We start from the raw sequence: 22660 nt of genomic DNA, 5'->3' as shown, positions 1-22660 counted from the left end.
TGACAGTTATTTTCAAGAGAGGTGACCGTAACTGATTTTCAAAGTATCATCCCATATGAACCTTGCCTGTTTTTTTTTTTTCCAAATGAATACTCATTGGCCATAACATTCCCCCACTTTAACCAAATTCGATCTTGGGGGCAATTACAGTTCTCTCTGTACAGGAGCTAAATTAAATTGCATGCCATTCATAAAATGCACCTATAATGCTCCGGAGCACTTGCTTACGTAATTTACTGCAAAGGCTCTACATAACCCATATACTTTGTATTTCAATTACATATTACCCATAACATTACCCGGATTTTCATAACATATAAACAGGGTATAAATAATTTAATTTAGCAAAGACACTGGGGAAACCGACTAGGAAACTCACATAACGCATGAAAATATGGAGAAAATGAGGGTTGAGTATTTATTTCCACAGCTCATAATTATGTCAGGAACACTAACATTTCGCCACATATTACACGTAACATGTCCCTGTTTTCTCCAAATATAGACTTGGTGGTATGAAGAGTTCTCTCAGGACACGGGGAAACAGCTGGTAACGACCATATACAGTATAGACCACTTATAACGTGTAACCGCTTATAGTGCAGGACCGAATATAGTGGGGCCTTTTCAGACTCCCGTATCACTCCCGTGATACTATAACTCCCGTGATACTATAACTCCCGTATTTTTTTTTCCCATATCACTCCATGTATACACACGTATCGCTTATAGTGCAGTTGCGGGAAACGAAATACCGGGTACAGTGCGGCTGCCTGGGAGTGCGGAAGTCAGCGGACACGGCGAACGCTCCCCTCAAACGGGCGCCCCAAGGAGTGCTCGAGGAAGAAAGAGAGACAAAGTGGAGGAGAAGGGCACGTGGTGCGAATGAACAGCCAGTGAGGCTGAAACCATAATCTTGAGTGCGAGTCATGAAATATCACAGTGCGCATAGCGAGCGAGGGCCACGAAACTGCCAATGCCGGCCAACGCTCGCTTCAAGATAATGGCAGTAAACGAAACTTCAGGGAGCGGGTGGCGCCGCCAAGGCATGGCGAAGGGCGCACGCGGAGATCGCGGAATGTGAGGGAACAGGACGGCAGGGAAGTGGATTTCGCCTCGGCATCTCCGCCGCTTCGGTGGCTCCCCTCGCCCTCCCTCATAGCTCCCTCACTTTCGACTGTCACCGTGCGCACCCGCCGCCATGCAGGCGCCGCCGCTCCAGCCGCCCCGGCGCCAGCTCCTCGAAGTTTCGTGTTCAGCCGTTAACGGGAAGCGGGCGTTTGCCGGCGAAGGCAGTTTCGTTGGCCGGCCTGGGACAGCGCCGCTGCTTCCCTCTGCGCTGTAGCCGCAGTGTGCAAGGTCAACACGTGACTAGAAAGTAGAGGAAGCATAAAGGAGAAAGAAGGGTTCACTGCCATTTTCTACGCGTGGCTACGGTAGCATGACTGAGACATCGGCACGTACACGCATGTTCCTCGCAACGCAGAATCAGCGACCTTGCCATTTGAGAGAGGGTGAAATATCCGTGTTTTTTTTTCTTTTTTGTTTTGTTCGCACACGACATTGAGGGGTCTCTCCTAAGCTTTTACTCTATGGCGGTGCCGGAGCAATGCCGGTCAGAGGCGCTGCCGCGTGATTTGGTTCAAATTAACGAGATTCGACTGTAAATTGAATGCAAACGTTCTAGCCGCATTCCTCGACTGTCGCATACGCGTGGCGGCTCGGTGCACATGTTTTGCATATGTGCGGGCCTTCAAAATTGTTGCTTTAGTTATAGTGCGGTACCGCTTATAGTGCGGATATTTTTGACTCTGGCGACTTACGTTATAAGCGGTCTACACTGTAATGCCTTCAAGCACTTCTTTAAAGAGTTTTTCGCAAAGTTGGCAATTAACTGACAGTCTAGAAACGTTGCCCACACATCACACATGATATGCCTCCTTGTTCTCTGAAAATATAAACTTTGTGGCACATTGAGTTCTTTCAGGACACTGGGCAAACTTCCTGAGCGGTTTCTAAAATATACTAGTGAAGCTTTCAGTACAGGTACATCACTCATAACATGGCCCCAATTCTCTACGAATATAAAACTGCTACCACCTTGGGTTCTTTCGGAGCAGCGGGGAAACTTAGCGAGAGTTTAAATAACGCATCTACACAGGCAAAAAAATGAAGGTTCAGTAATTGTTATATAGCCCTTAAATACCTCACACATTTGAAACATTTTCTGTGAATCACTGCTAACATTGCCCACATTGCCTCTAGAAATAACTTAGTTATAAGCAGCACAGTTGAAAAAAGATGGACCGAAAAAAATGCACTGAAAATATTCAGCGCTTCGCGTGTGCCATAATTTTTTCTGTGTCAATGTTTTTTTCAAGTGCACTGCTAAAAACTGAGTGATGAATTATCAACTAGCCCATCAATGCATCTTAGAGGGACACTAAAGAGAAACACAGAATCAGTTTAGGTTGAATTGAAGTATTGTTGAAAAATTCTACTTTCGTTTATTTCATGGTAATAGGTTGATTATTAGCAGAGAAAATGAAGGGCAAACAATTTTATTATATTTCAGGCCTAAACCCCAGGGCCGGTACACGCCAGTGTTAGGTGATGGATTTCAAAATGTTTCCTCTCATTAGAGCCGCAGTGAATATTCTCAAAACTTGCCAAGTTCTGTTTTTGCCTCATTTAGGATAGATTGTAGTCTGTGTTTACCAATAAAAGTTTAACTAGGCTGAGCAGACGTCAAAATCCATGGTGTCACGGGCCAATTAGTGTGGAAACTTCAAGGCAGCACCGCCCCGTGCCATTTCTTTTTCTCATCTTTTCTGGCTTACCAAGCGTTGCCTCACTGTAGAGTAGCTTTACTGGTATTGTAGAAAGGCTATTTACTAACGCAGCTCAAATAGTTTTTCTCTTTAGTGTCCCTTTGAGCTCTAAATATAAACTTTGTGAATCATGTATTTCTCCCAGGACACTGCCAATACACGCATGTAACGTTTTCGAGCGCTTCTAGTCACACTAATAGCTTCGCTCAAAGAGCTTGAAGAGCAATGTTGGAAGCAATCTGAACATTTATTAACATATTTATTCTTTATAGGTAGAAACTGTCCATACCATTAAAAATCAAGGTGAGTTTGGTGAATTCCTCTTAATTGCACCTATTTCCTTTATTATTATTAGCATTTGCAAAAATTAAGCTAAAATATGAATGAATAAAAAGTGGAGCATGCCCGCACTAACAATAGTATAACACACTTTTAGCATTTGAAAGATTTAACAAATGATAAGTTTGGGACAACTTAAAAAAAAAACCTCAAATGTGGCCGACAAAAGCCTGGCCATGACAAATTGAAGCCCCCTCCCCTAGTCGCCGAGCCTATGATGTTACACATTCATACTTATAAATTTTCAATTTACAAAGGCCTCCTGCAAAATACACCAAATGATTGGTGACTACTGAGTACAAAAAGTACATGCATAGATAAAATCTTTAACTTACGTCTTGACAGCATAAAATCCAAAATCATGCTCTGTTAGCATTATCAAAATGCGCAATGCCAGCAGCACAGTTCTGTAGCTGTGAGAAGAATTCGTCAGATGCTGAACAAGGGCCAGACATATTGCATTCAGCTGGTCCTTAGACGGCAAGGAATTCACAAGCTGGTGGCCGGTAAGCAGACAAGGAGAAAAATGGGAAAAGTATTAAAAACACATGCAAGTGAGAATTCCCACATAATATAATTGACTAACAATATAAAATGTCTTCATCAAGTACTAAAGAGCCACTAAAGGCAAACACTGTGAAACTATCACACATATCCCACTGAGAAATGGTTGGAATGGTTACCTCCTGATAATCAGCACTGCTTCTGGCTAAGGTATGAACATAATTACTTGACCAGTCAGCAGGCATGCTTGACCTCTACGGTGACCACAATAGTGACCCCTTAAGCGGCAGTGTCTGTCTTGGCGGATCTTAGGGGGACAGTGAATGTGCTGAATGTCAATCTCCCGTCGAAAACGCCTATTTTTGGCTTGCTCTAGGAAGCTTTTCAAGCAATAACCGTAGCTCACAATGCCTTATAACAGTATGTACCCAATTCTAAAGCACATATTTTAAAATTTTTTTTCAGGAGAAATGGGTCAAAAATTGCTTGCGAGGTAAAATTGGACACAAAACAAAAGCCACCTTCGCGCTGTTCGTATGCTTTACCACATAACAGATGTTTTGAAGCAAAGCTGGCTTTAAAATACCGTGCAGCGAAGCTAAGTGATTTTGTATGAGTGATTTTCTGGCAAAGCTGTGTAATAGCCCTGATTGTAGTAACATTGGTAACACTGTCAAGCACTGTCAATTTATTGTATTGCTCTTCTGCTAGAATCGTAACAAAAATGACTGTGGCAATATAATGAGCCACAGGGCAGACCAAATTTTCAGAGTCGTAAACAATTCAACAAAAGATAAGCAGCTGCCAACTTTCAGATGACAGGTCACGAATGAGCTTGAAGTGTGCTGATGCTGTTTAATTTGGCAACTATGGTTTGGACCCTTGCCCATTTTCCTTACTAAAAAATTGGGTGTGCATTCAATTTCTTCTTTGTTTAGGAGCTTTAATGTCACTACTAGATTAGTTTTCTACTTTGGAATAATACAAAGTGGGCACACTTTGATTTGGGGGTGTGGTAGAATCAGCCAAATACTGCCAAACAAATCAGTGGTGTTTTTTCGCGTTTTTTCTGCACACTGTTTAGTTCGAGCCGCTGGATAATTCTCTTAATTTTATTGGTCCCATCAGGGTCAAATTAACAGAAGTCAACTGTATTCATGTTTGAAGGGTAGCACACAGCATGAAAGAAACAGAACAACCAGACAAAGCATTGTCCTTAGTGCCATTACTCAAACATATATCACTACCATACTGCCCAGTTTATTATTCTCCTTAACGCTATATACGCCTTACTAAAGCCTGTTTCACATGCTATATATATACTCCTGACTAGATTGCTTTAGATTTATATCAGCAGTGGTGTGATATAACGTCCCATTTAAGGTGGTAGAATAGACAGGTGCATTAACAATACAGTCTGCCTACGAAAAGGCATAACACGAACATGGTTGTGGTTTCTTTGTCTACCGCTAGACAGTGACAATGCAAAAGATAAGCTTTGGACATCTCAGAGAACTAACCTGCCACTTTAGTCACACTTAAAATTTGCTTTTATTGTCCCTTAAAGGGACAATAAAGGCAAATACTAAGTCGATGTGGACTGTTTAAATACCATTCCAGAAACCTCGCAACGCTAGTTCCATGTCAAGAAAAGACTTAGTTTACGAGAAAATTGCATCTGAAGGGTCCGAATACCTTTATCGCAATTCAAATCTCCCGCCACCCAACCGAGGAGTAGCGACGTTGCATACGTCATCACTGCCCTTTGCTGCCGTCGGTGAGTAAAATGGTGCTCAAGAGACAGCAGTACAATGTTTTTACACAAAACGCAAACGCGCAGCCAAAAAGAGACCGAGCCAAGACAGAGCGGTGGATTCGCCACTGCAGCTGCTTTTGGTCAAGTGCCATGGACCGTTTGGGCATCCCACGACATCATATGGAAGTGGAATTCTCTGCTACTTGCAGTTTGTGCAGGTTTCGTAAGCCAGCAAAACCAGCGCAGCACTACGCGATTACACGACTACTGATACACAAAAGCATGGACAGTGCAGAGTCGACCGAAAAGAAAATCTTTCGACTGCCCGTGTCGTTGTCAAGGGCAATTTCACTGAGTTTTTTTTTTTTTTTTCTAGAAATGAAATATAACTGGTCAAATAGCATTTTCTTTTGCCTTATAATGCAATACAATGGTGTTTTTATAACGAGTGGTTGAGTACTAGTGACAAAATTTAACTGAGGAGTGACTTCGTCATCGAGCAAGCACTTGAATGTCCCCGGGGGAGTCTCTAATCGTGTCTTGCATTTACCTCAATTTCTCGATTACTAAGGCTCCATTCTCAATAATATTGATGCCCTACAGATTCTCGAGCACTAATCTAAATATTTAGCTTAACTTAATATTTGCCTTTAGCATCCCTTTAAAAGAGTACATTCTGATTAAACATTGTGCAAATGATATTAAAAATTAAATCACTATATTCCTTAACACAATATCTGGTGGAATTGGTACAAGTTTACAAATCTGAAAGTTTGGTCTGCCCTGTGGTACATTATATTGCCAAAGTTATGTTTGTTATGATTCTAGCAGAAGAACAATACAATAAAAGGACAGTGCTTGGCAGTGTTACTAATGTTACTAAAACCAGGGTTGTTTCACAGCTATGCCAGAAAATCTCTCCTGAGTGGAGGTCATGAGAACGAACGGTGCTACAGACGAGTGTGTTGCTACATGTCTCACACATTGTCTGCTATGCAGGCACCGGTTACTTGGACGCACTTCATTTTTTGCACAATTTTTTTTTAGCAGTGAAAACGCAGGGGCCATATCTTGTAACTATTTTTTATTTTCCATTCTTTTCACCCTCTGCCAACAGCTCAGACGAAGCTGCACCACTGTTATCACCAGGTTCGATTACTTGGCATGATGGAAGATAAAAAGAGTAGAAAATCAAATGAATCATTATGAAATACGGCCCCATGTTTCACTTACATATTCGTACCTTGCATCTCAAATCTGTGAGCATCATTGGAAACCGCCCAGTTGCAATGCACAGAGACATACTGCATAGGGATGCATACTAGTAAATAAAGCATCAATGGCTTCTTTATTTACATGCAAATGTACCTGGCCAACTGCTCACAATGGTGAAAATTACTGCTGGGAGCAGATGATCTGGCAAGCAAACTGAGTGCGGTGGCAGCCATTACCGAGAGAGGCCGAAGAAGCGCACATGTGGCTGGATATACCCAAGCAACGAAAAGATTAGCGCAACCTCACGACTTTAAAAACAGTTGCCAAATTAAGCAGCATCAGCACTCTTCAAGCTCATTTGTGACTTGTCACTTCAAAGTTATCAGCCTCTTTTATCTTTTGTGCAATCCGAGTACAGGCATTGCAGGAACAAGGGCTGACATTCAAATCGTTTTGGCCTGTTGATACACAGTGCCTGAACTCCAGCAACCTCAGAAAAAACTGCAGAACACTATCCAAAGCATCAAAGTCTGCACATGCACGTGCATCTGAGAACATCAGAGCACGGAATGAGCTTTGACGGTTTTCACTTTATATTGCCAGTTTTCTTCAGGCACTGCTTGTGCCTTCATTTTACTTTGAGTAGTAGCCTCATGATGACTCAGGACATATTTTATTTAGGCCACATTTTATTCTAGCTACCTCAAATAATCTTGTGCTTACCATTTCTATGTTTGCACCCAAACATTCACAAGATTTAAAAATTTTTTGGTCTACATCTTCCAACAAAGCACCTGACATCTTTAAAATTGGAAATAAATTTCATCTGGAAAAATGTAAAAACCAGCAACGTATGCACAAGAAGCTAGCTGCTGCAGAGATGCGGAGTGGTTTTGCTGCCTGGTGGCAACTAAAGGTCCTGACAAACTAGGAAAACAATAACTATATAATTAGTTGAACAATGTGGGCCGAAAAAAAAAAGGAAATGCATTACAGAATTTGAGCAAAAATAAACAACTGGTAATTTCAAATTCTTTTACATCTACTAGCAAAGTTCATAGCAGCTTTTGCAGAAAACATTCAATAGTTTTCAAGAACTTTCAGGGCTCTGACAAAGTATTTTCAAGGATTAAAGCACCAAGATGCCTGACAGTTTGAAAACAAAACATTGCCCTAAACAACCAGTAAACATTTTTAAAGTGAATAGCTTTCTTTGCCTCTTTCGCCCATTTTCATGGTTGGCGGCAGTCGGTGGCTGATGGTTGGTGGCTGATAATCAGTGTCCTAACTTGCAATACAAGGACGCCGAGGGAAAGGGCAGATGCTGTCATGCGACTGAGTTGCAGGGAGGGACCGGAGGAGGGGGGGGGGGGGGGGGGACTGCCACGTGTAAATTTTTGTGGAGTGCTCGGCAAGGAAAATGTTCGTTCATTCGCTCACTGATTTTTTTCGTTCATTTGTTTGCGGGTTCCTTCTTTTGCTCACTCGTTTGGGCTATTTGCTTGCATTAAAAATCATCATCGATGGTTTTGGCACAATTTCTCTTTAATCAATTTAAAATCAACAAAAAATAAAATGTGTTCACTAAGCTTTTTTCGTATAAACCAACACCAGATGGTTCCCTAACAAACGAGATGGCTGCTCCCTACCACGAAGATGAAAATCTAATTGGATTGGCTTGATGCTTGGCTTGCATAAATCTGACGGTCAAATACACAAATAAATCCACAAAGCTTTAAGCACTTTGTGAAAAATAAGGGCTTTGAAAGCCTTGAAGAAGGCGGTTTCTCATTCATGGGCCACTGTGAACTCTGTATCAAAATAAAACCAATGGTCACTCTGTAGTTATGTTCACATTGTCATGGTTATTTTATTAGTCTTTTACCTGAAAAGTGTAAATGTACACTGTAATAAGGTTGCTAATTTGGACTGATCAGGTATAATAACTTCAGACTTACAGCAAGTTGAAATTGCACCTGTCCTGTCTTTCTTGTCCACGTCTCATATTCACTACTTTTATTAAGCAATGTATTAACTGGCACAACAGCATGTTTTATTGAACTTGCCCTGTGAGTCTTCCTCTCTGCATGTGTCTTCATGATTGTGACAATTTTGAATAATTGTAACAGCAACCAATACAAACAAATATTCTCATGGAAAGCGGAACACAGTGTCTAAGCCGCTGCTGTAAATGTGAAATCAGCATTAGTAAGCAATTAAGAGTTCTCTGCAAGCACGGCTGAAACATGAAGCGACAAAGCTATAGTAATTCCATACAAGAGGGCATGCATTCTCGTTATAAAGATACATTTTGCATATAGATAAACCCAGTTCCGTGATTTACAAATTGTGCGTTTAATGCGCATTTGTGGAGAATGAAGGAAGCAAGCAAGCAAGTATAGAGCTGCACCAGCCCCAAGCTTCCTGCTAATGGTATATCAGACTATGTGCAAGCCGCGAAGTTAGTCACAACTGCAGCACCGCTAGTTCACTCAACTGCCACTTGGGGCCCTCTCTTCTGTTGAAGCGGGTATAGAGCAGCAGAACAGCACCTGGTTGTAGTGCCGACAAAAAAAGACAAACTTCCAAAAACAACAATCCTAAAAGGGAAGAAAATGCAGAACCTTCAAAACGAGAAATGTTAATCACTCACCCTCTTCAATGCCTGATTGAAATCTGGCTTCTCATCACCATTACTTTTTGAAGTTTCAGGTACCTAAAGAAAACCCCAACACATAAGCATTATTGTCAGTTTTCAATACATAACAACAAGGTGCAAAGCAAACTGCTATGTCTTGCAAATGTTCACACTGAAATAAGTCGCAAATATGCACACAACTACGTTATGAACAACCAAAATAAGGTGTGAGCATGTGTGACCCAGTAAAGAAGTCATTGAGTAGCTGACACACAGTTAGATAATACGACTACATTAAGTGATGTGATCACAGTCACTGACCGATAATTTTGACAGCTTCACGGCGCCACCACTGGTTTTATAAACTTAAAAAAGCACTGAGGGAAAATTTGTTTATCTTTTTATTTCTGTATTGGATAGCGGTCTACCCAGTAATTAAATTACGCTATGGAGCCTCAATTCACGGCTCACGGCTAATACGAATTTCCGGATGATACGAATTTTTCTGAGGTTCCGGCCGAGCCCCATTACTTTGCAACGTGCTAGAGAACAGTTGTTACAAATCGATTTTCGACCCGCGTCGGTTAATACGAATAAACGCCGCCCCACCGACGGCCGCGAAAGAGAACAGCGAGCAGTCACGCGCGTTTTCCCTTTCTCTTATGGTGCGGAGGCGCGGACGCGGCGCCGGACAGCGCGGAAGCCGCGACTGGGCGCGAAGAGTTTGAAGCGGCGGCGCTTTTGTTGCTTTTGTGCTTTTCCTTTTGTCTGTTCGCTCGCTGCGGCGGCGGCCGCTCTTCCCCACGCGCGGCCGCCGCAGCAAGCGAAGGCTCGTGCGGTCTATCGCTTCAACGGAAACTGAGCGGCGTAAGAACAGCGCAAACAAAGGTCAGAGCCGTGTGGAAATCGCTTTCAAGACACGGTGCGCGCAACAACACCGACAGCCGGCACAGGCGCAAAGTAGAAGAACGATTTGTTGGCAGAGTAAAAGCCCCCCCCTTTTCTCCTGCGCTACCTGCCCGCTTTGCTCCTTTCGCGTGGGAGATTGCGTCGCCAGTTACCCTTGAGCTCGGTTGCAAGATATGCATTTGGTGACGTAGCACAGCGTTGTCACGCCCCCCTCCCTCCCTTACCTCCACGGCCTCTCGCACCACGGAAGTCGCGTTTTCTCTCCGCTGTGCGTTTGCTCTCCGTGAAGGCGCGCATCCCCCACGCGCTTTTACTGGCACATACGGCGCGCAGCGACGATTTTATCGCCCTCGGACTCATGCTCCACGTCTACTGCTCCTCCTCCACATTGCCCTCGTTGATCTCCTCTCCCATCGGTGGGCGTCCTCGTTGAGAAGCGTGCTCGCTACCACCCTTGTCGGCAAGATTTTACCGCGGATGCCGCATTATAACCGGTATTTCGTCTCACGCGGCTGCACTGTAAGCGGTATGCGTATACATGGAGTTCTATGGGAGGGTAAACGGGAGTCGGAAAAGGCCGCATTGTAGCCAGTTCTTCACTATAAACGGTTACGTTATAAGTGATCTATACTATAAATGCTTTTTACGTGCATGTGCCTGAGTGAGTTCACCTCTGACTCTTTAATTTAGCTAGTTTTAATTGTGTTTCGATGATACAAATTTCAGCTAATACGAATATTTTTCGTGACCCCGTGAGATTCGTATCATGAAGGTTCCACTGTATTCGAAAAATCTAATAGCAGATATTAGATTCGTGAATCAAATTATTAGAACGATCACTATTCGATTCGATTCGGTGATATTCGAGGATTTGCACACCCCTAGTTGCTTGTGATAAAACATGAAAGTCACTTCCACTTTGACTGATGAATAGTCTCCTTTTTCCTGTCTGAAGCCTCACTACTTGGCACGCATTTTGAATGGGTCGCATGAAAGGTGATGTAATTAATTATTTGTGGCCTTATCATGAAATTCATACCATAATTATGGAGTTGACAGTTAGTTAAAAAAAGCAAAAAGCAGGACATAGCATTTCAGTGTCAGTACTCCTACAACGTACCTACAGTGAAACCTTGTTAATACTTGCTTGGCAGGGATGCGGCATAACTATGCACCAAATGGTAGTACAGCTCAGACTACTTATAACATAACCGCTTATAGTGCAGGACTGGATATAATGCAGTCTTTTCTGACTCCCGTTATCTTCTCATGGAAAAAGTATGCGTATCTCGCTTATAGTCTTCTTTCTGGGGTTTTACGTGCCAAAACCATTTCTGATTATGAGGCACGCCGTAGCGGAGGGCTCCGGATTAATTTTGACCGCCTGGGGTTCTTTAACGCGCACTACAATGCAAGCACACGGGCGTTTTTGCATTTCGCCTCCATCAAAATGCGGCCGCCGCGGCCGGGATTCGATCCCGTGATCTCGTGCTCAGCAGCGCAACGCCTTAGCTGACTGAGCCACCCCGGCGGGTGCATCCCCCTTATAGTGGAGCCGCACTAGACGAAATACTGGTTATAAAGCAGTTGCTGGAAAATCCCGCAGACAAGTGAGGCTGAGAAGTGCACTTCTCAACCAGGTGCGCCGACCGAGGGGAGAGCAAAGAGGGCGATGGGGAAGAAGAGGAGGAGAAGACGTGAAGCGAGCGAACAAACAAGAGAGAAAAAAAAATAATAACACGACGGCGTGCTGGCTCAGCGAGTGCACAGGGGTTAGCTAGGCAATAGAAGATTTTGCTCTAGCCATTTGTCAGTGGTGTGCGGTCCATGTTTTTTACAACTCTAGCCTCACGGAAAAATCAGTTGAGGTCCTGAGTGCGTTTCACTTTCGCCCGTTGCGATGCACATTGTCGCGAAGTACAGATACCGTGCACGTGACCTTGACTCCGCAACGCTGCTAGCTTGAAACTGTGTTCCTAAATTTCACCAGTTCGGAACACTGTCCACACGTGAGTTTTTGCCGTTCCTATCAGTACGCCCGCGTAAATACTTTTGCTGTATACGTTCGCGGTAGTTGCCAGCTGATCGCCCGTGAACCCCGCATCACATGTGCTGGTGTCAGCTCTGCCTGTGCATGTGACCTTGCGCCAGATCTCCATGTATTTGTTAACGGGTAGTACTAACATATCGTATTTATTTGCATAATGAACGCACCGCCTACTTTTCCAATCAAGTGTGTTTTTTCTTTTCCTCGCATAATGAACGCACCCTGAACTTGCTGCTGCAAAGTAGGAGAGACACCGTACGATCCGGTGTCCGATATGGCGTCCGCCAGGTATGATTGTATCAGATGCCGAATCAGACGCCAAGTCATACTGTGTGTCTAGAACTTTTATTGGGATACCAATTATATGGACACTCCAGGCACATTTCTGCCGTCGGCGTTGACGATCGCGCCTAAATCTCCCACGTTCGAGGCATGAAAGTGGGGAGGAAACGCGCTCTATCCTGTCGCGCACATGGCACCAGGGGGAGGGCAAGTAGGGGGTGGCGCAGCAACTGCGCATTGCGTGGCCCCGCTTATCTTGAAAGTGATCTGCGTCGGGGGCTGAGTCTAGCAGTGCGACGGCGGCTTATACCTTTGTGTTCCATTCTCGCCGCTCAGTTTGCGTTGAAGCGATACACAGCATGAAGGTCACTTCGCTAGCTGTTGCTGCCACGCTTCCTCACGCCAACGTTTTCACAGCGAGTGTCTGCGGTCATCGAGTGTAATGTGTTCATGTTTGCCTGTGTGCACTGACACCATGCTTGTTAAGTTGCATAGCGAATGTTTGCAAGTTTATACGGCCGATAAAATATTATCCTTACTTCGTGTAGCTGTCTACGTATTTGCTATTGCAATCGATGGTTTGCTTTTCAGGCGAAACTGCAACTTCTTTAGAGGTGGCCGCAAAAAAAAAATCGCTTAAAATTTTACCCCGCATATGAATGCACAGCTACAACTTTGCACACATTTTTCGGTAAAAAAATTGCGTTCATTATGCGAGTAAACACGATATATCAAAAGTGAGCTTCCCACGATTGCATGCTCCCAACGCCCCCACCAGCTAGGCCTAACCAGCGCTGTCTCATTGGGAGTTGGAGGCCAAAGTTGCGGTTTGGTGCAGAGTCAACGAAATCCTTCAACAAGAAGCGGAGGAACCACGTCGCCAATAAAAATGATGTTTGAATTGTATGCTTGAATTCCTGGACACACGCAGCTGCTTGGTCTACATGTTTTGCATGTGCACATCTTTTGAAAAGTGTTGTTTTGGTTATAATGTAATAGCACTTACAGTGCGAAAATTTGTGACCCATATTATAAGCCATCTATGCTGTACATACTAACAAGCAATAACCCAACTGCATCTCCAGGTGTGCTGCTGCCACGAAATAAATAAATGTGGCACCACAGTAAATGTTACCTAAAATATGCACAGTGTTTTTCTTATTTCCCCTATCCGTAGTTCTTACAAAAGGGTACTTTTCCTTGTTCAAGTACCTCCAGCTTTGAAAACTGCTGTTGTGAAATATTTATCTACTTCAAGTACCCTCAACGCAAAATGAAATTAAAGAAATAGTAATTTAGTCCATGGTTTTACTGCTGACCAAGTAGTTTCACTGGTGTTTTCTTCACCCCCGTCCCACACTTCCAAAGCCTGGTTACAAAATATGGTATAGAGAGTTAAAAGGTATAAACCAATTGACTATTACGGTGCAGAATTTTACTTAGTCAATTGTTTGATCCCTTCATGACAGGATCAGTTTCCATGTAAACTCCAGGAAAAAAAACAAAAACAATTAATCACTGTTGGCATGCCAATGCACCCCTAGATCAAGTAAACAGTGTGACACACATGAGGAATTTGCCTGAGCCACACTGTTACCAGAACACTGCAGTCTACCAGCCTACCGAGCTTCCACTTCTATTAAGCCCTTCTAGAGCTACACATTCAATGGCACTAATCCACAACTTAATGTCATTACTCATGCTTACCGTCTCCGTTGAGCCAGGCAAGACACCCTCAACAGGTGCAAGTGCAATTTCTGTGTCACACATTGCTTGAATTAATGTCTGCAAATTGTTGAATAAATAATCAGGTACAAAATCAACAGCATAGTACTTTCAACAGTAAAACATGTTGAAACACACTGACACCTGCAGGAACAGCAGAGGGGAGAAAAAAAAAGGGGGGGGGGATGCCTTGTAATAATGAAGCAGAATATATAAAAAAAAACTGCAATTCAATTTCTGTATCTCACTGCCAAGTGTCATCACAATAAATTTCAAATTACCAGATAATTCCTTTAAAATAAAAGCACATCAAATTTTAAAAAATCACGAAGAAAAAAAAACATCCTTCCTAAACTTTTTTCAGCCTTATAAAGGCTGAAAACACACACACACACACACACACACACACACACACACACATAGATGAAGAAGTACAGTGATGAAATTCACTCCTTGGAAAAGTTTTTTGTCGGATAATGGGCCATAAAGTGGTTGGTTGTACGGTTCAGTTGCAATGGCAGCACAGACCACCTTGCACCAAATATGAGGTAAAATATTTTTTCTACATTTAAATATGTGCATGCCAGGTTTGATTCCACAGATGTACACTTTGGCTTCAGTTAAGCTAAGAATCAGTTAAAACCTTAAAATACTTAGCACCTGTGTGGTCTCAAAAAGCTAAGCCCATGCCCCAATCGCCACTGCTGAATGTCCTAGCAGAAGAGTTTATGACCACTTGGAGACATGGCAAGAATTTCTTCATTGAAAAAGAATGAAAAAAGTCACAGAATGAACTGCTTGTTCATTTTGTGACTCTACATGCAATTAACGCTACAGGTGGCGTATAGTTAAATTCTCTCCGTGCTTCATATGTGTTAATGGATCAAACTAGTATGATGATTATATCACTAAGGAAATGATGGCGCTAGAGTGTTTTAGCTTGTCCGCTATTCGGTAAACGCAGGCAGACCGGGCGTTTTACCGGAGGGGCGGAGGCGTAAACGTGAGCGGCCTTGCATGGCGCAGCCACCTGGTGGCGCACAGCTGAGTCAGACAAACAAAGGGCTAATATTGCAGTAACAAAGTGTATTCTACTTCGCTGCTGGTGTAAATTTCCGGCAGCGGCGTTAACGTGTTGCTGCTGAAAAATTTACACCAGCAGCAAAGTGAAATACACTTGGTTACTGCAGTATTAGCTGTGTTTGTCTGACTGAGCTCTCTGCCACCAGGTGGCTGCACTATGCAGGCCGCTCACGTTTACGCCTCCGCACCTCCAGTAAAACGCCCAGTCTCCTGCGTTTACCTGAATACCAGACATGATACAACGCTCTAATATGGGCTTTTGCCATCACAGATGGTCACACAAACATGATTTGCAAATTGGTGCACAATATGAATATCTGAACTTTTAATCTGCCTTTTTAGCATTCAATTATCACCTCGCCTCCTCTCTTCTTAAAAGTATGTTCCATGTTCAATAACATTTCAGTCCATGAAGTCTGGCAATGTAATTACACAAACTATTCTGCTGCAGGGTGAGACAATCACCATACAGTCACCGCGCACGAAACCTCCTTTCATATAAAACGTCTATCAAAAAATGTACTATTGCACTCAGTATGAGCTACAACGTGAAAGTGTGTGGCAAAACAGTCGTGCATAGTAGCTTATACGACTGAGCACAATAGTACAATAGTATGAGCTACAACGTGAAAGTGTGAGGCAAAGCAGTCGTGCATCGTAGCTTATACTGAACGCAATAGTACACCTCTAGCTTAATATGTACATCCTTATTGTAACAATAAAAATGCGAAATCTGAGAGATATCTGAGAGAATCTGAGAGATCAAAGGAGACTGAAAATAACCTTAAAGCGAGGAGCCAAAGCATGCAGTTTTCTCAATACTACAAGGACATTGTGATTGTACGTTCTCCCTCAGGCATCGGTGGGCAATATTATGTGATTCAAAGGCGGCCCTACAATGTCTTTTGTCAGCTCTTCGTCGCAGGTCCTGCGAATAACTCGTCTCAGATATACGAGAAATGCACCACCATACGATCACAAAAGGACATGACGTCGTGTTTCAGTGGCTGCCAGGTCATTGCGATATCTCCGGCAACGACATCGCTGACGAAGCTGCTAGGAAAGCACACGAAGGAGCAAATCTTGTTTCTGTGCCTTTATCGAGGACTGACGCAGCCCAACACCTAAGCAAGCTAGCGCACAGTATGACATTAGAGAAGTGGCATACAAATGAATTCACCCAGCATCGGTTGCATTCTCTCGACCCATCTATGCAGCTGCGGCTGTTGCCTGGATTTCCGCGAAGTGAGGAAACAATGATGTGCCGCTAACGCTTGGGTGTTGCATTCACCAATGCTTACACGTGTTTGATTGGAATGGCTGATAGCGCCGAGTGTAATGCCTGCGGTGTCGATGAGACTATAGAACACCTACTATGCTACTGCCCATCTTTTCAAAACGAAAGACATGACCTCTGCAACATTCTCAATAGGCTGGATAGAAGACCGTTCACCTTGAGCAAGATCTTGGGACCATGGCCTCGAATATCACAGCGGCAAAAGGACACAAAAGCGCTGCTGCGATTTTTGAAAACTACAGGACTGAGTGACCGTCCATGATCCAGAACGATTGATCGTCAGTGATAGGGCAGAGATATGTTACTACGTCGGCGATATCCACAGCGGACTTTCTATTTTTCTCTTAATCTCTCTCTCCCCTTTTCCCTTCCCCCAGTGTAGGGTAGCCAACCGGGCTCAGTCCTGGTTAACCTCCTTGCCTTCCATTAAATCATTTTCTCTCTCTCCCTCAGGCATCCTAGGAGAACACAGAATTTTATTTGAAAACTTTACATTCACACTTGCACTGATATTCTGAAAATCATATAGGACTTTCCTTCTTCAAACTAACCTTGTGTCACAATCATACATGCTGGGAGAGACACCTTCATGGACCTTGAGTGATTGTAAATGCCTACGTCCCATGTACAATCTCAGGGGCAGCTCGAATGAAGAAAGGGGGGAGGGGGGGGGGAATGATCGCTAATACAGTCGAACCTCGATATATCGAACAGCGCGGCGATCGCGAAATAGTTCGATATATCCAGAATTCGATATAAAAAAAAATCAAGTAAAAAATGCGTCAAAAACTTGTGGAACACAACCAATGAACCAATCATGGTGCAGTAAGTACTCACTTGAGGATTCAAACAAAGCATTTATTGCGTCCGCTTAAAATACTGAAAAAGGGTAGCCTGCTTTTTGTTTGCAATGGCGTGTTTGACGACTGCGTCCTCAATGTAATCCAGGCGATCCACAAGTGATAGGCCGGTGCCTTCAATCGCGCCGCCGCCGCCACAAGGGCCAGAGCAGCTATGACCTCAGCTGATGTAGGGAGCGGGGCATCATCAGCGCTTGCGGGATCCATCTCGGCAGCGTTTTTATTTGGCTGCTCAGCAGTAACTTTGGCGACGATCTCCACATCTGTCCGCTCTGCTGTTGTACCAGTGCTGTCGTACTCAATGTGCTCCTTGGTATGCCAAACGCTTCTGCGACGCTCGACTTCTTCTCGCCATTCTCGACGCGCTGGATTGCTTCTAGTTTAGCAGCAAAAGTCAGAGTCGTCCGTTTCTTAGCGTTTGCAGCCATCGTTACACACACCACGACGTGCGACAGGCCTAACTCCACACACACGAACACAACGAGGCTACGAGCGCAACGATCGATGCGACCAGGGATGCGACGACGGGGAGGAGCTAGTCCAACAAGTGCAGTGCGTCGACCCGTCGACGCTGCAAGGATGCGGCGTGCGCACGCCGCTACGTTCAAGTGGCGCTCTCGGCGCCATCGATGTGTGCAGTGGTCGTAAACGCCCACCGCGCTGCCGCTAGTTTCGAAAGTGTTGCGGGAAAGCTCGCCGCCTGTCAACGGAGCGCGGGCGGACTGGGGTGGCCGAGTTCGATATATCCATTATGCGTCAAACATCGTTCGAAATAAAAAATTAAAAATGCATGCGATTTCCCGCGTGATATAGGAACCGTTCGATATAGGCAATAATTCGATATATCCGTGTTCGATATATCGAGGTTCGACTGTATTTCCCCTACACCCATCACCCCACTCCCACCAACATGCAGTGAGTAAAAATGCACCTCTTGCCTCCAAAACGAAAATGGAGAATCATTCTGGCACTGCCCCTGCACAATCTGTAGGGCCTATTTGCCAGGTCACACACATCTTTAGTCAAATAGACAGTAGCAATTACAGTAACATTTGGTGAATGAGATTTAGGGTTGTTTGTGACTCACCAGGCCAATGCTATTTTCATAAAGCTTCTGCTTGTAGTAGAACCACAAACACACGATGTGAAATGACAACATGACTGCAGTGGGAACACAGGCATGCAATGAGGCACAAACTTTTGTGAAAAAATGCACTTAACTCACCAGAATACACTCTTGGACTTGAATGTGTCCCTGCTTCTCGCTGGGCAAGTTGAATAGTGTTAGCATGTAGTTGAAAAGGTCCCCATACTTTCCTCTGAAAATTTTTTCCACATTAAGCATTAGTGTGCTATACCACAGCTACAACAGACAGTTTTAGAATTGGGGACCCAAGACTCTGAGCCCCCAAGCCGCGTTGCATTAGTTGCTCTTGGGTTTAGAGGAGCAGCAGAGTTTGAGAATTGGGTCAAACGCAGACAGCGTTGGGTCGAGCATTCGTGACGCCGCAGTTGGGAAAATAAAAAGGTGCTTGAAAGCAACAAACAAGAAAAGCTTTTCTTGCAAGTGAAAACGAACAGAATGCATTTTTGAGCAAAAAAAGCAAACAATAAAATGTCAGAAACGTAATCGCTTTGTTAGTACCATGCAGTCTACATATAACGATATATCGGTTATAACGATGAGTCGAGCTAAGAGTATCAACTTATGCATTAGGGCTATGAGAAAAAATAACACATATAACGATATGTTATTCACCGCATATCGGATATAACGATTGAAATTTTGCTTCTGGGTGGTGTTTTTCATGCAGAATAATCGTGAAAATTGCGTTCCTACGTTGCCCTTAACCGAGATGGGACGAAAAGATTGCCTACGCGAGTTCGTATCTGCTGCCATTACCGCGCAGCACATCCCGCCCGCGCGCCGACTGCGAAAGCCACGGAGAGCATTGCAAGTTGGTGCAGCTGCTTCGCCCCCGTGTCACCAGTGGTTGCGCGAGGAGAGGGCGGAAGAAAGACGATAACAGAGTGCCTCGATGCGCTTGTCACCTAGGCGATAACCGAAGGCAACACCTCCTCTGGCGAGGGGCGCCTGCACTCCCTGCTGCACTCTCTCTCAACGGAAGCAGCGGCAGGTGCGCTCCTTGTACGAAACTGATTTTGCAAGAGGGAGGAGAAAGCGATAAGCAAGCGGCGCTTGGTGGAAATGCACCGCGGAAGCAGCGGGAGGTGTGCCGACAAAGCGCAAAGCTGCGTCAGACGAAGGTGCAAATTTTGAAAGTCTCGAAGTACGAGCTCGCGCAGTGGATGATATCGACGATTATGAAAACCGGGAGCGCCACGATCATGAAGGCTAGAAGCGCAGTGTCCATGCCGATGAACGGAAAAGGCGGGCTTCGTGCGCCACGACGAAATCCCCATGGACGAAACCAACACGGGGGTGTCCGAACTCTGGGAGCACGATGAAATAGGTGGTGCTTCGATGGAGGAGCTTCTGAGTGCAAATAGTGCTGCCTCGTTCTGCGAAGATAACTCCGACGGGGCGATCGCTGTTGCGACAGACGGCGGCGTTGTGCAACGGAGGCGACGACGGCAGTAGCAGTGACGACGAGATTGACAATGGCCCGTCTTTGACACCAACCCCGAGGCTCAACCAAAGTGCAATGTTGTCTATCGAGTCGCTCATTGAATTCATGCACGCTAAATTATAGCCGCCAGTGTTTGCGCAGCAGATGAACACGATGCACACGGCGGTTGTGAATCGGAAACTTCCGTGAAAGCAAGTGCAGATTTCTATTTCAGCGTGCCTAATGATTGAGACGCTTTTTAGAGGTATAAATAAAAGTTTCATTTTTCACGGCCTACTTTCTACGTCATTTTTTTATCGCAAGTGGCAGTTTCGGTTTCGGGACTGCCAAGGTATATCGGCATTTTTTTTTTTCGGCAGTCCAGATATAGCGATGATCGGTTATAACGATTGGATTTCTCGTTTTTCTCAATATCGTTATAAGTGGACTGAACTGTACGACGAATTAAGTAAACTATTTTAAGTGAAGCAAAGCCAATCACAGCCAAGTGCTCTTAAATGCTTTTTTTTTGTGATTCACTTCAAAACGGCGAGTTCACCTGTATACAGTAGAACCCCGCTGTTACGTTCCCGGGTGCTGCGTTTTCCCGGCTGTTACGTCGTTTTCGGCCGGTCCCGGCACAGCTCCCATAGAACCCAATGCATTGGTAACCCCGCTGTTACGTCGCAACTGTGGGACCGTTCCCGCATCATACGTTGCGAACTGCCACACCGCGCCGGCCCGAGCGGCCATTTTGACTTTTCATGTCGCTTGGCTTGGTTGCTTGACGATGGCATTGGCCGCTCAAAGTGCTGGGGGCGACATTTATTACGTATTTTCGGTTTCCGCCAGCAAAAGTATGGCCTTTGATATCCGCTTTTGCTATCTAAAGATGATGTCTATGACGCGTTGCGGCCCTAAAATTGGTTTTGGCTCATAGATGTTCCGTATAAAGTCCAAAGGCGATAACGCCGTCGCCGCGCGCCGTATGCTTTCTTTCGCGCGCGAGACGCAGTCGTCGGCTCCCCTCGCACGCTTTCACTCGCACATACAGCATACGTCGCCGCGCGCCGTATGCTGTATGTGCGAGTGAAAGCGTGCGAGGGAAGCCGCGCGGCCGTATGCTGAATGTGCGGGTGAAAGCGTGCGAGGGGAGCCGACGACCGCGTCTCGCGCGCGAAAGAAAAGCAGAGAGGAAGCGCGCCTCCTTCCGTTGCGCTCGAGGCACCAGCGAGGGAGCGAGGGGGGGGGGGGGGGGGGTGGCGGGCAGCGTTGTGCTCTGGCATCATACTGCGCGGCGGCGCGCGCGCGGTCCCGCGGGCCCTATCTTGAAAGCGATCTGCGTGGGGGTAGATTCTACGCAGTGTAGGTGCGTCGGCGGCTCGTGGCTTTGTGCGTGCTGCGTGTTCTCGGCGCTCAGTTAGGGTTGAAGCGATAGACAACAGCACGAAGGTCACTTCGCTCGCTTCTGCAGCGGCGCTTAACTGCGGGTGTCCGCGCTCATCGAGTGTGATGTGTTCATGTTTGCCTGTGGGCGCTGACACTATGTTTGTTAATTAGTTAATAACCGAATGTTTACAAGTTTATACAGACGATAAAACTACTATTCTTACTTTGTATAGCTCACCGCAATCAATACTTCGGCTGTCGGGCGAAACTACTTTTTGTCGCACGTAAGAATTAAAATAATATTGTGTGCAGTTCAACACTACTCCCATTTCTCAATTTTTCCTGTTTCCTGGCTCTTGCGTTTCCCGGCTCTTACGTTTTTTTTTTTTTTACGGTCCCGTGAAAAACGTAACAGCGGGGTTCTACTGTATAATGAAAAAAATAAGTCAAAGGATAGCAAGTTTGCTCTGCGATCATCTGCTGTACTCTGATTTGAGTTGGGCTGACATCAAAATCTATTTCTACCGTTGCCAGAAGTGATTTACCAACGACATGGCCAGCGGCAGTATACGTCTCGCAAAGGTTGCAATTGACCGCAGTGAAAATGTTTTCTTCGTACCCTCTGCAAGATTTTTCACAACTTGTGGCCACAGCTTAACGTCCTGAAAAGTGTTCGTTGCGAGAACTTCACGTAATGTACAGATGTCATCTTCTGCTGTGTAGTGCGAGCGCGTGTACGTAGCTCTCCAAGCAATCATGCTTACCGCCTGAGAGATAACGGCTTTGGATCGCTGCGGCTCGTACGGCTCGCCTGGCTATCTCGCGATTTCTCGTCACCCACGAGGGTGACCCAAGGCGGCTTGAGGGCCCACGCTAGTTTTCGATTTTTGGGTCTTGGGTTAACGTGAACGCAAGAACCCAAGACTGGCTTGGGTTCTGCGTATGCGCACTTGCGGCCCGCAATTCTCTTGGGTCCCCAAGCTGCTTGGACCCCCCATTCTAAAACTCTCTAATATCATAGAACAAGACTTGAGATCTAATGCATGTCAGAACTGCAAACTCCTGTAACCTTCTATGCCCCAGCAGCCACATCACCAAAAGCACCTGTCATATACCTGGCAAACCGGCCATGCTGTTGAGTAGGTGGTTACACACGTACCCTACTGCTGCTAGCTCACATTGAACTCTGCCAGCAGTGCCGGCTGCTACACTTTC

At 45.1% G+C, this 22660-nt stretch overlaps 1 protein-coding gene across 6 annotated transcripts in view; it reads right to left on the bottom strand.

Moving 5' to 3' along the window:
* Positions 1-22660, bottom strand: part of LOC119436287 (protein virilizer homolog) — a 259809-nt gene that overhangs the window by 81573 nt on the left and 155576 nt on the right. For all 6 annotated transcript variants that reach the window (XM_037703092.2, XM_049656719.1, XM_049656715.1 and 3 more), the window contains 4 exons: positions 18712-18805; positions 14229-14306; positions 9299-9361; positions 3506-3666 (listed from right to left, as the gene is read on the bottom strand). In XM_037703092.2, coding sequence (XP_037559020.2) covers positions 3506-3666; positions 9299-9361; positions 14229-14306; positions 18712-18805 — 396 coding nt within the window. The remainder of the gene's footprint in view (positions 1-3505; positions 3667-9298; positions 9362-14228; positions 14307-18711; positions 18806-22660) is intronic.

Source organism: Dermacentor silvarum, chromosome 1, assembly GCF_013339745.2.
Source record: "Dermacentor silvarum isolate Dsil-2018 chromosome 1, BIME_Dsil_1.4, whole genome shotgun sequence".
In the NCBI taxonomy this organism is placed as follows: domain Eukaryota; kingdom Metazoa; phylum Arthropoda; class Arachnida; order Ixodida; family Ixodidae; genus Dermacentor; species Dermacentor silvarum.
The sequence above is the reverse complement of the archived record's forward strand: the minus strand, read 5'-3'. Positions and strand labels throughout refer to the sequence as shown.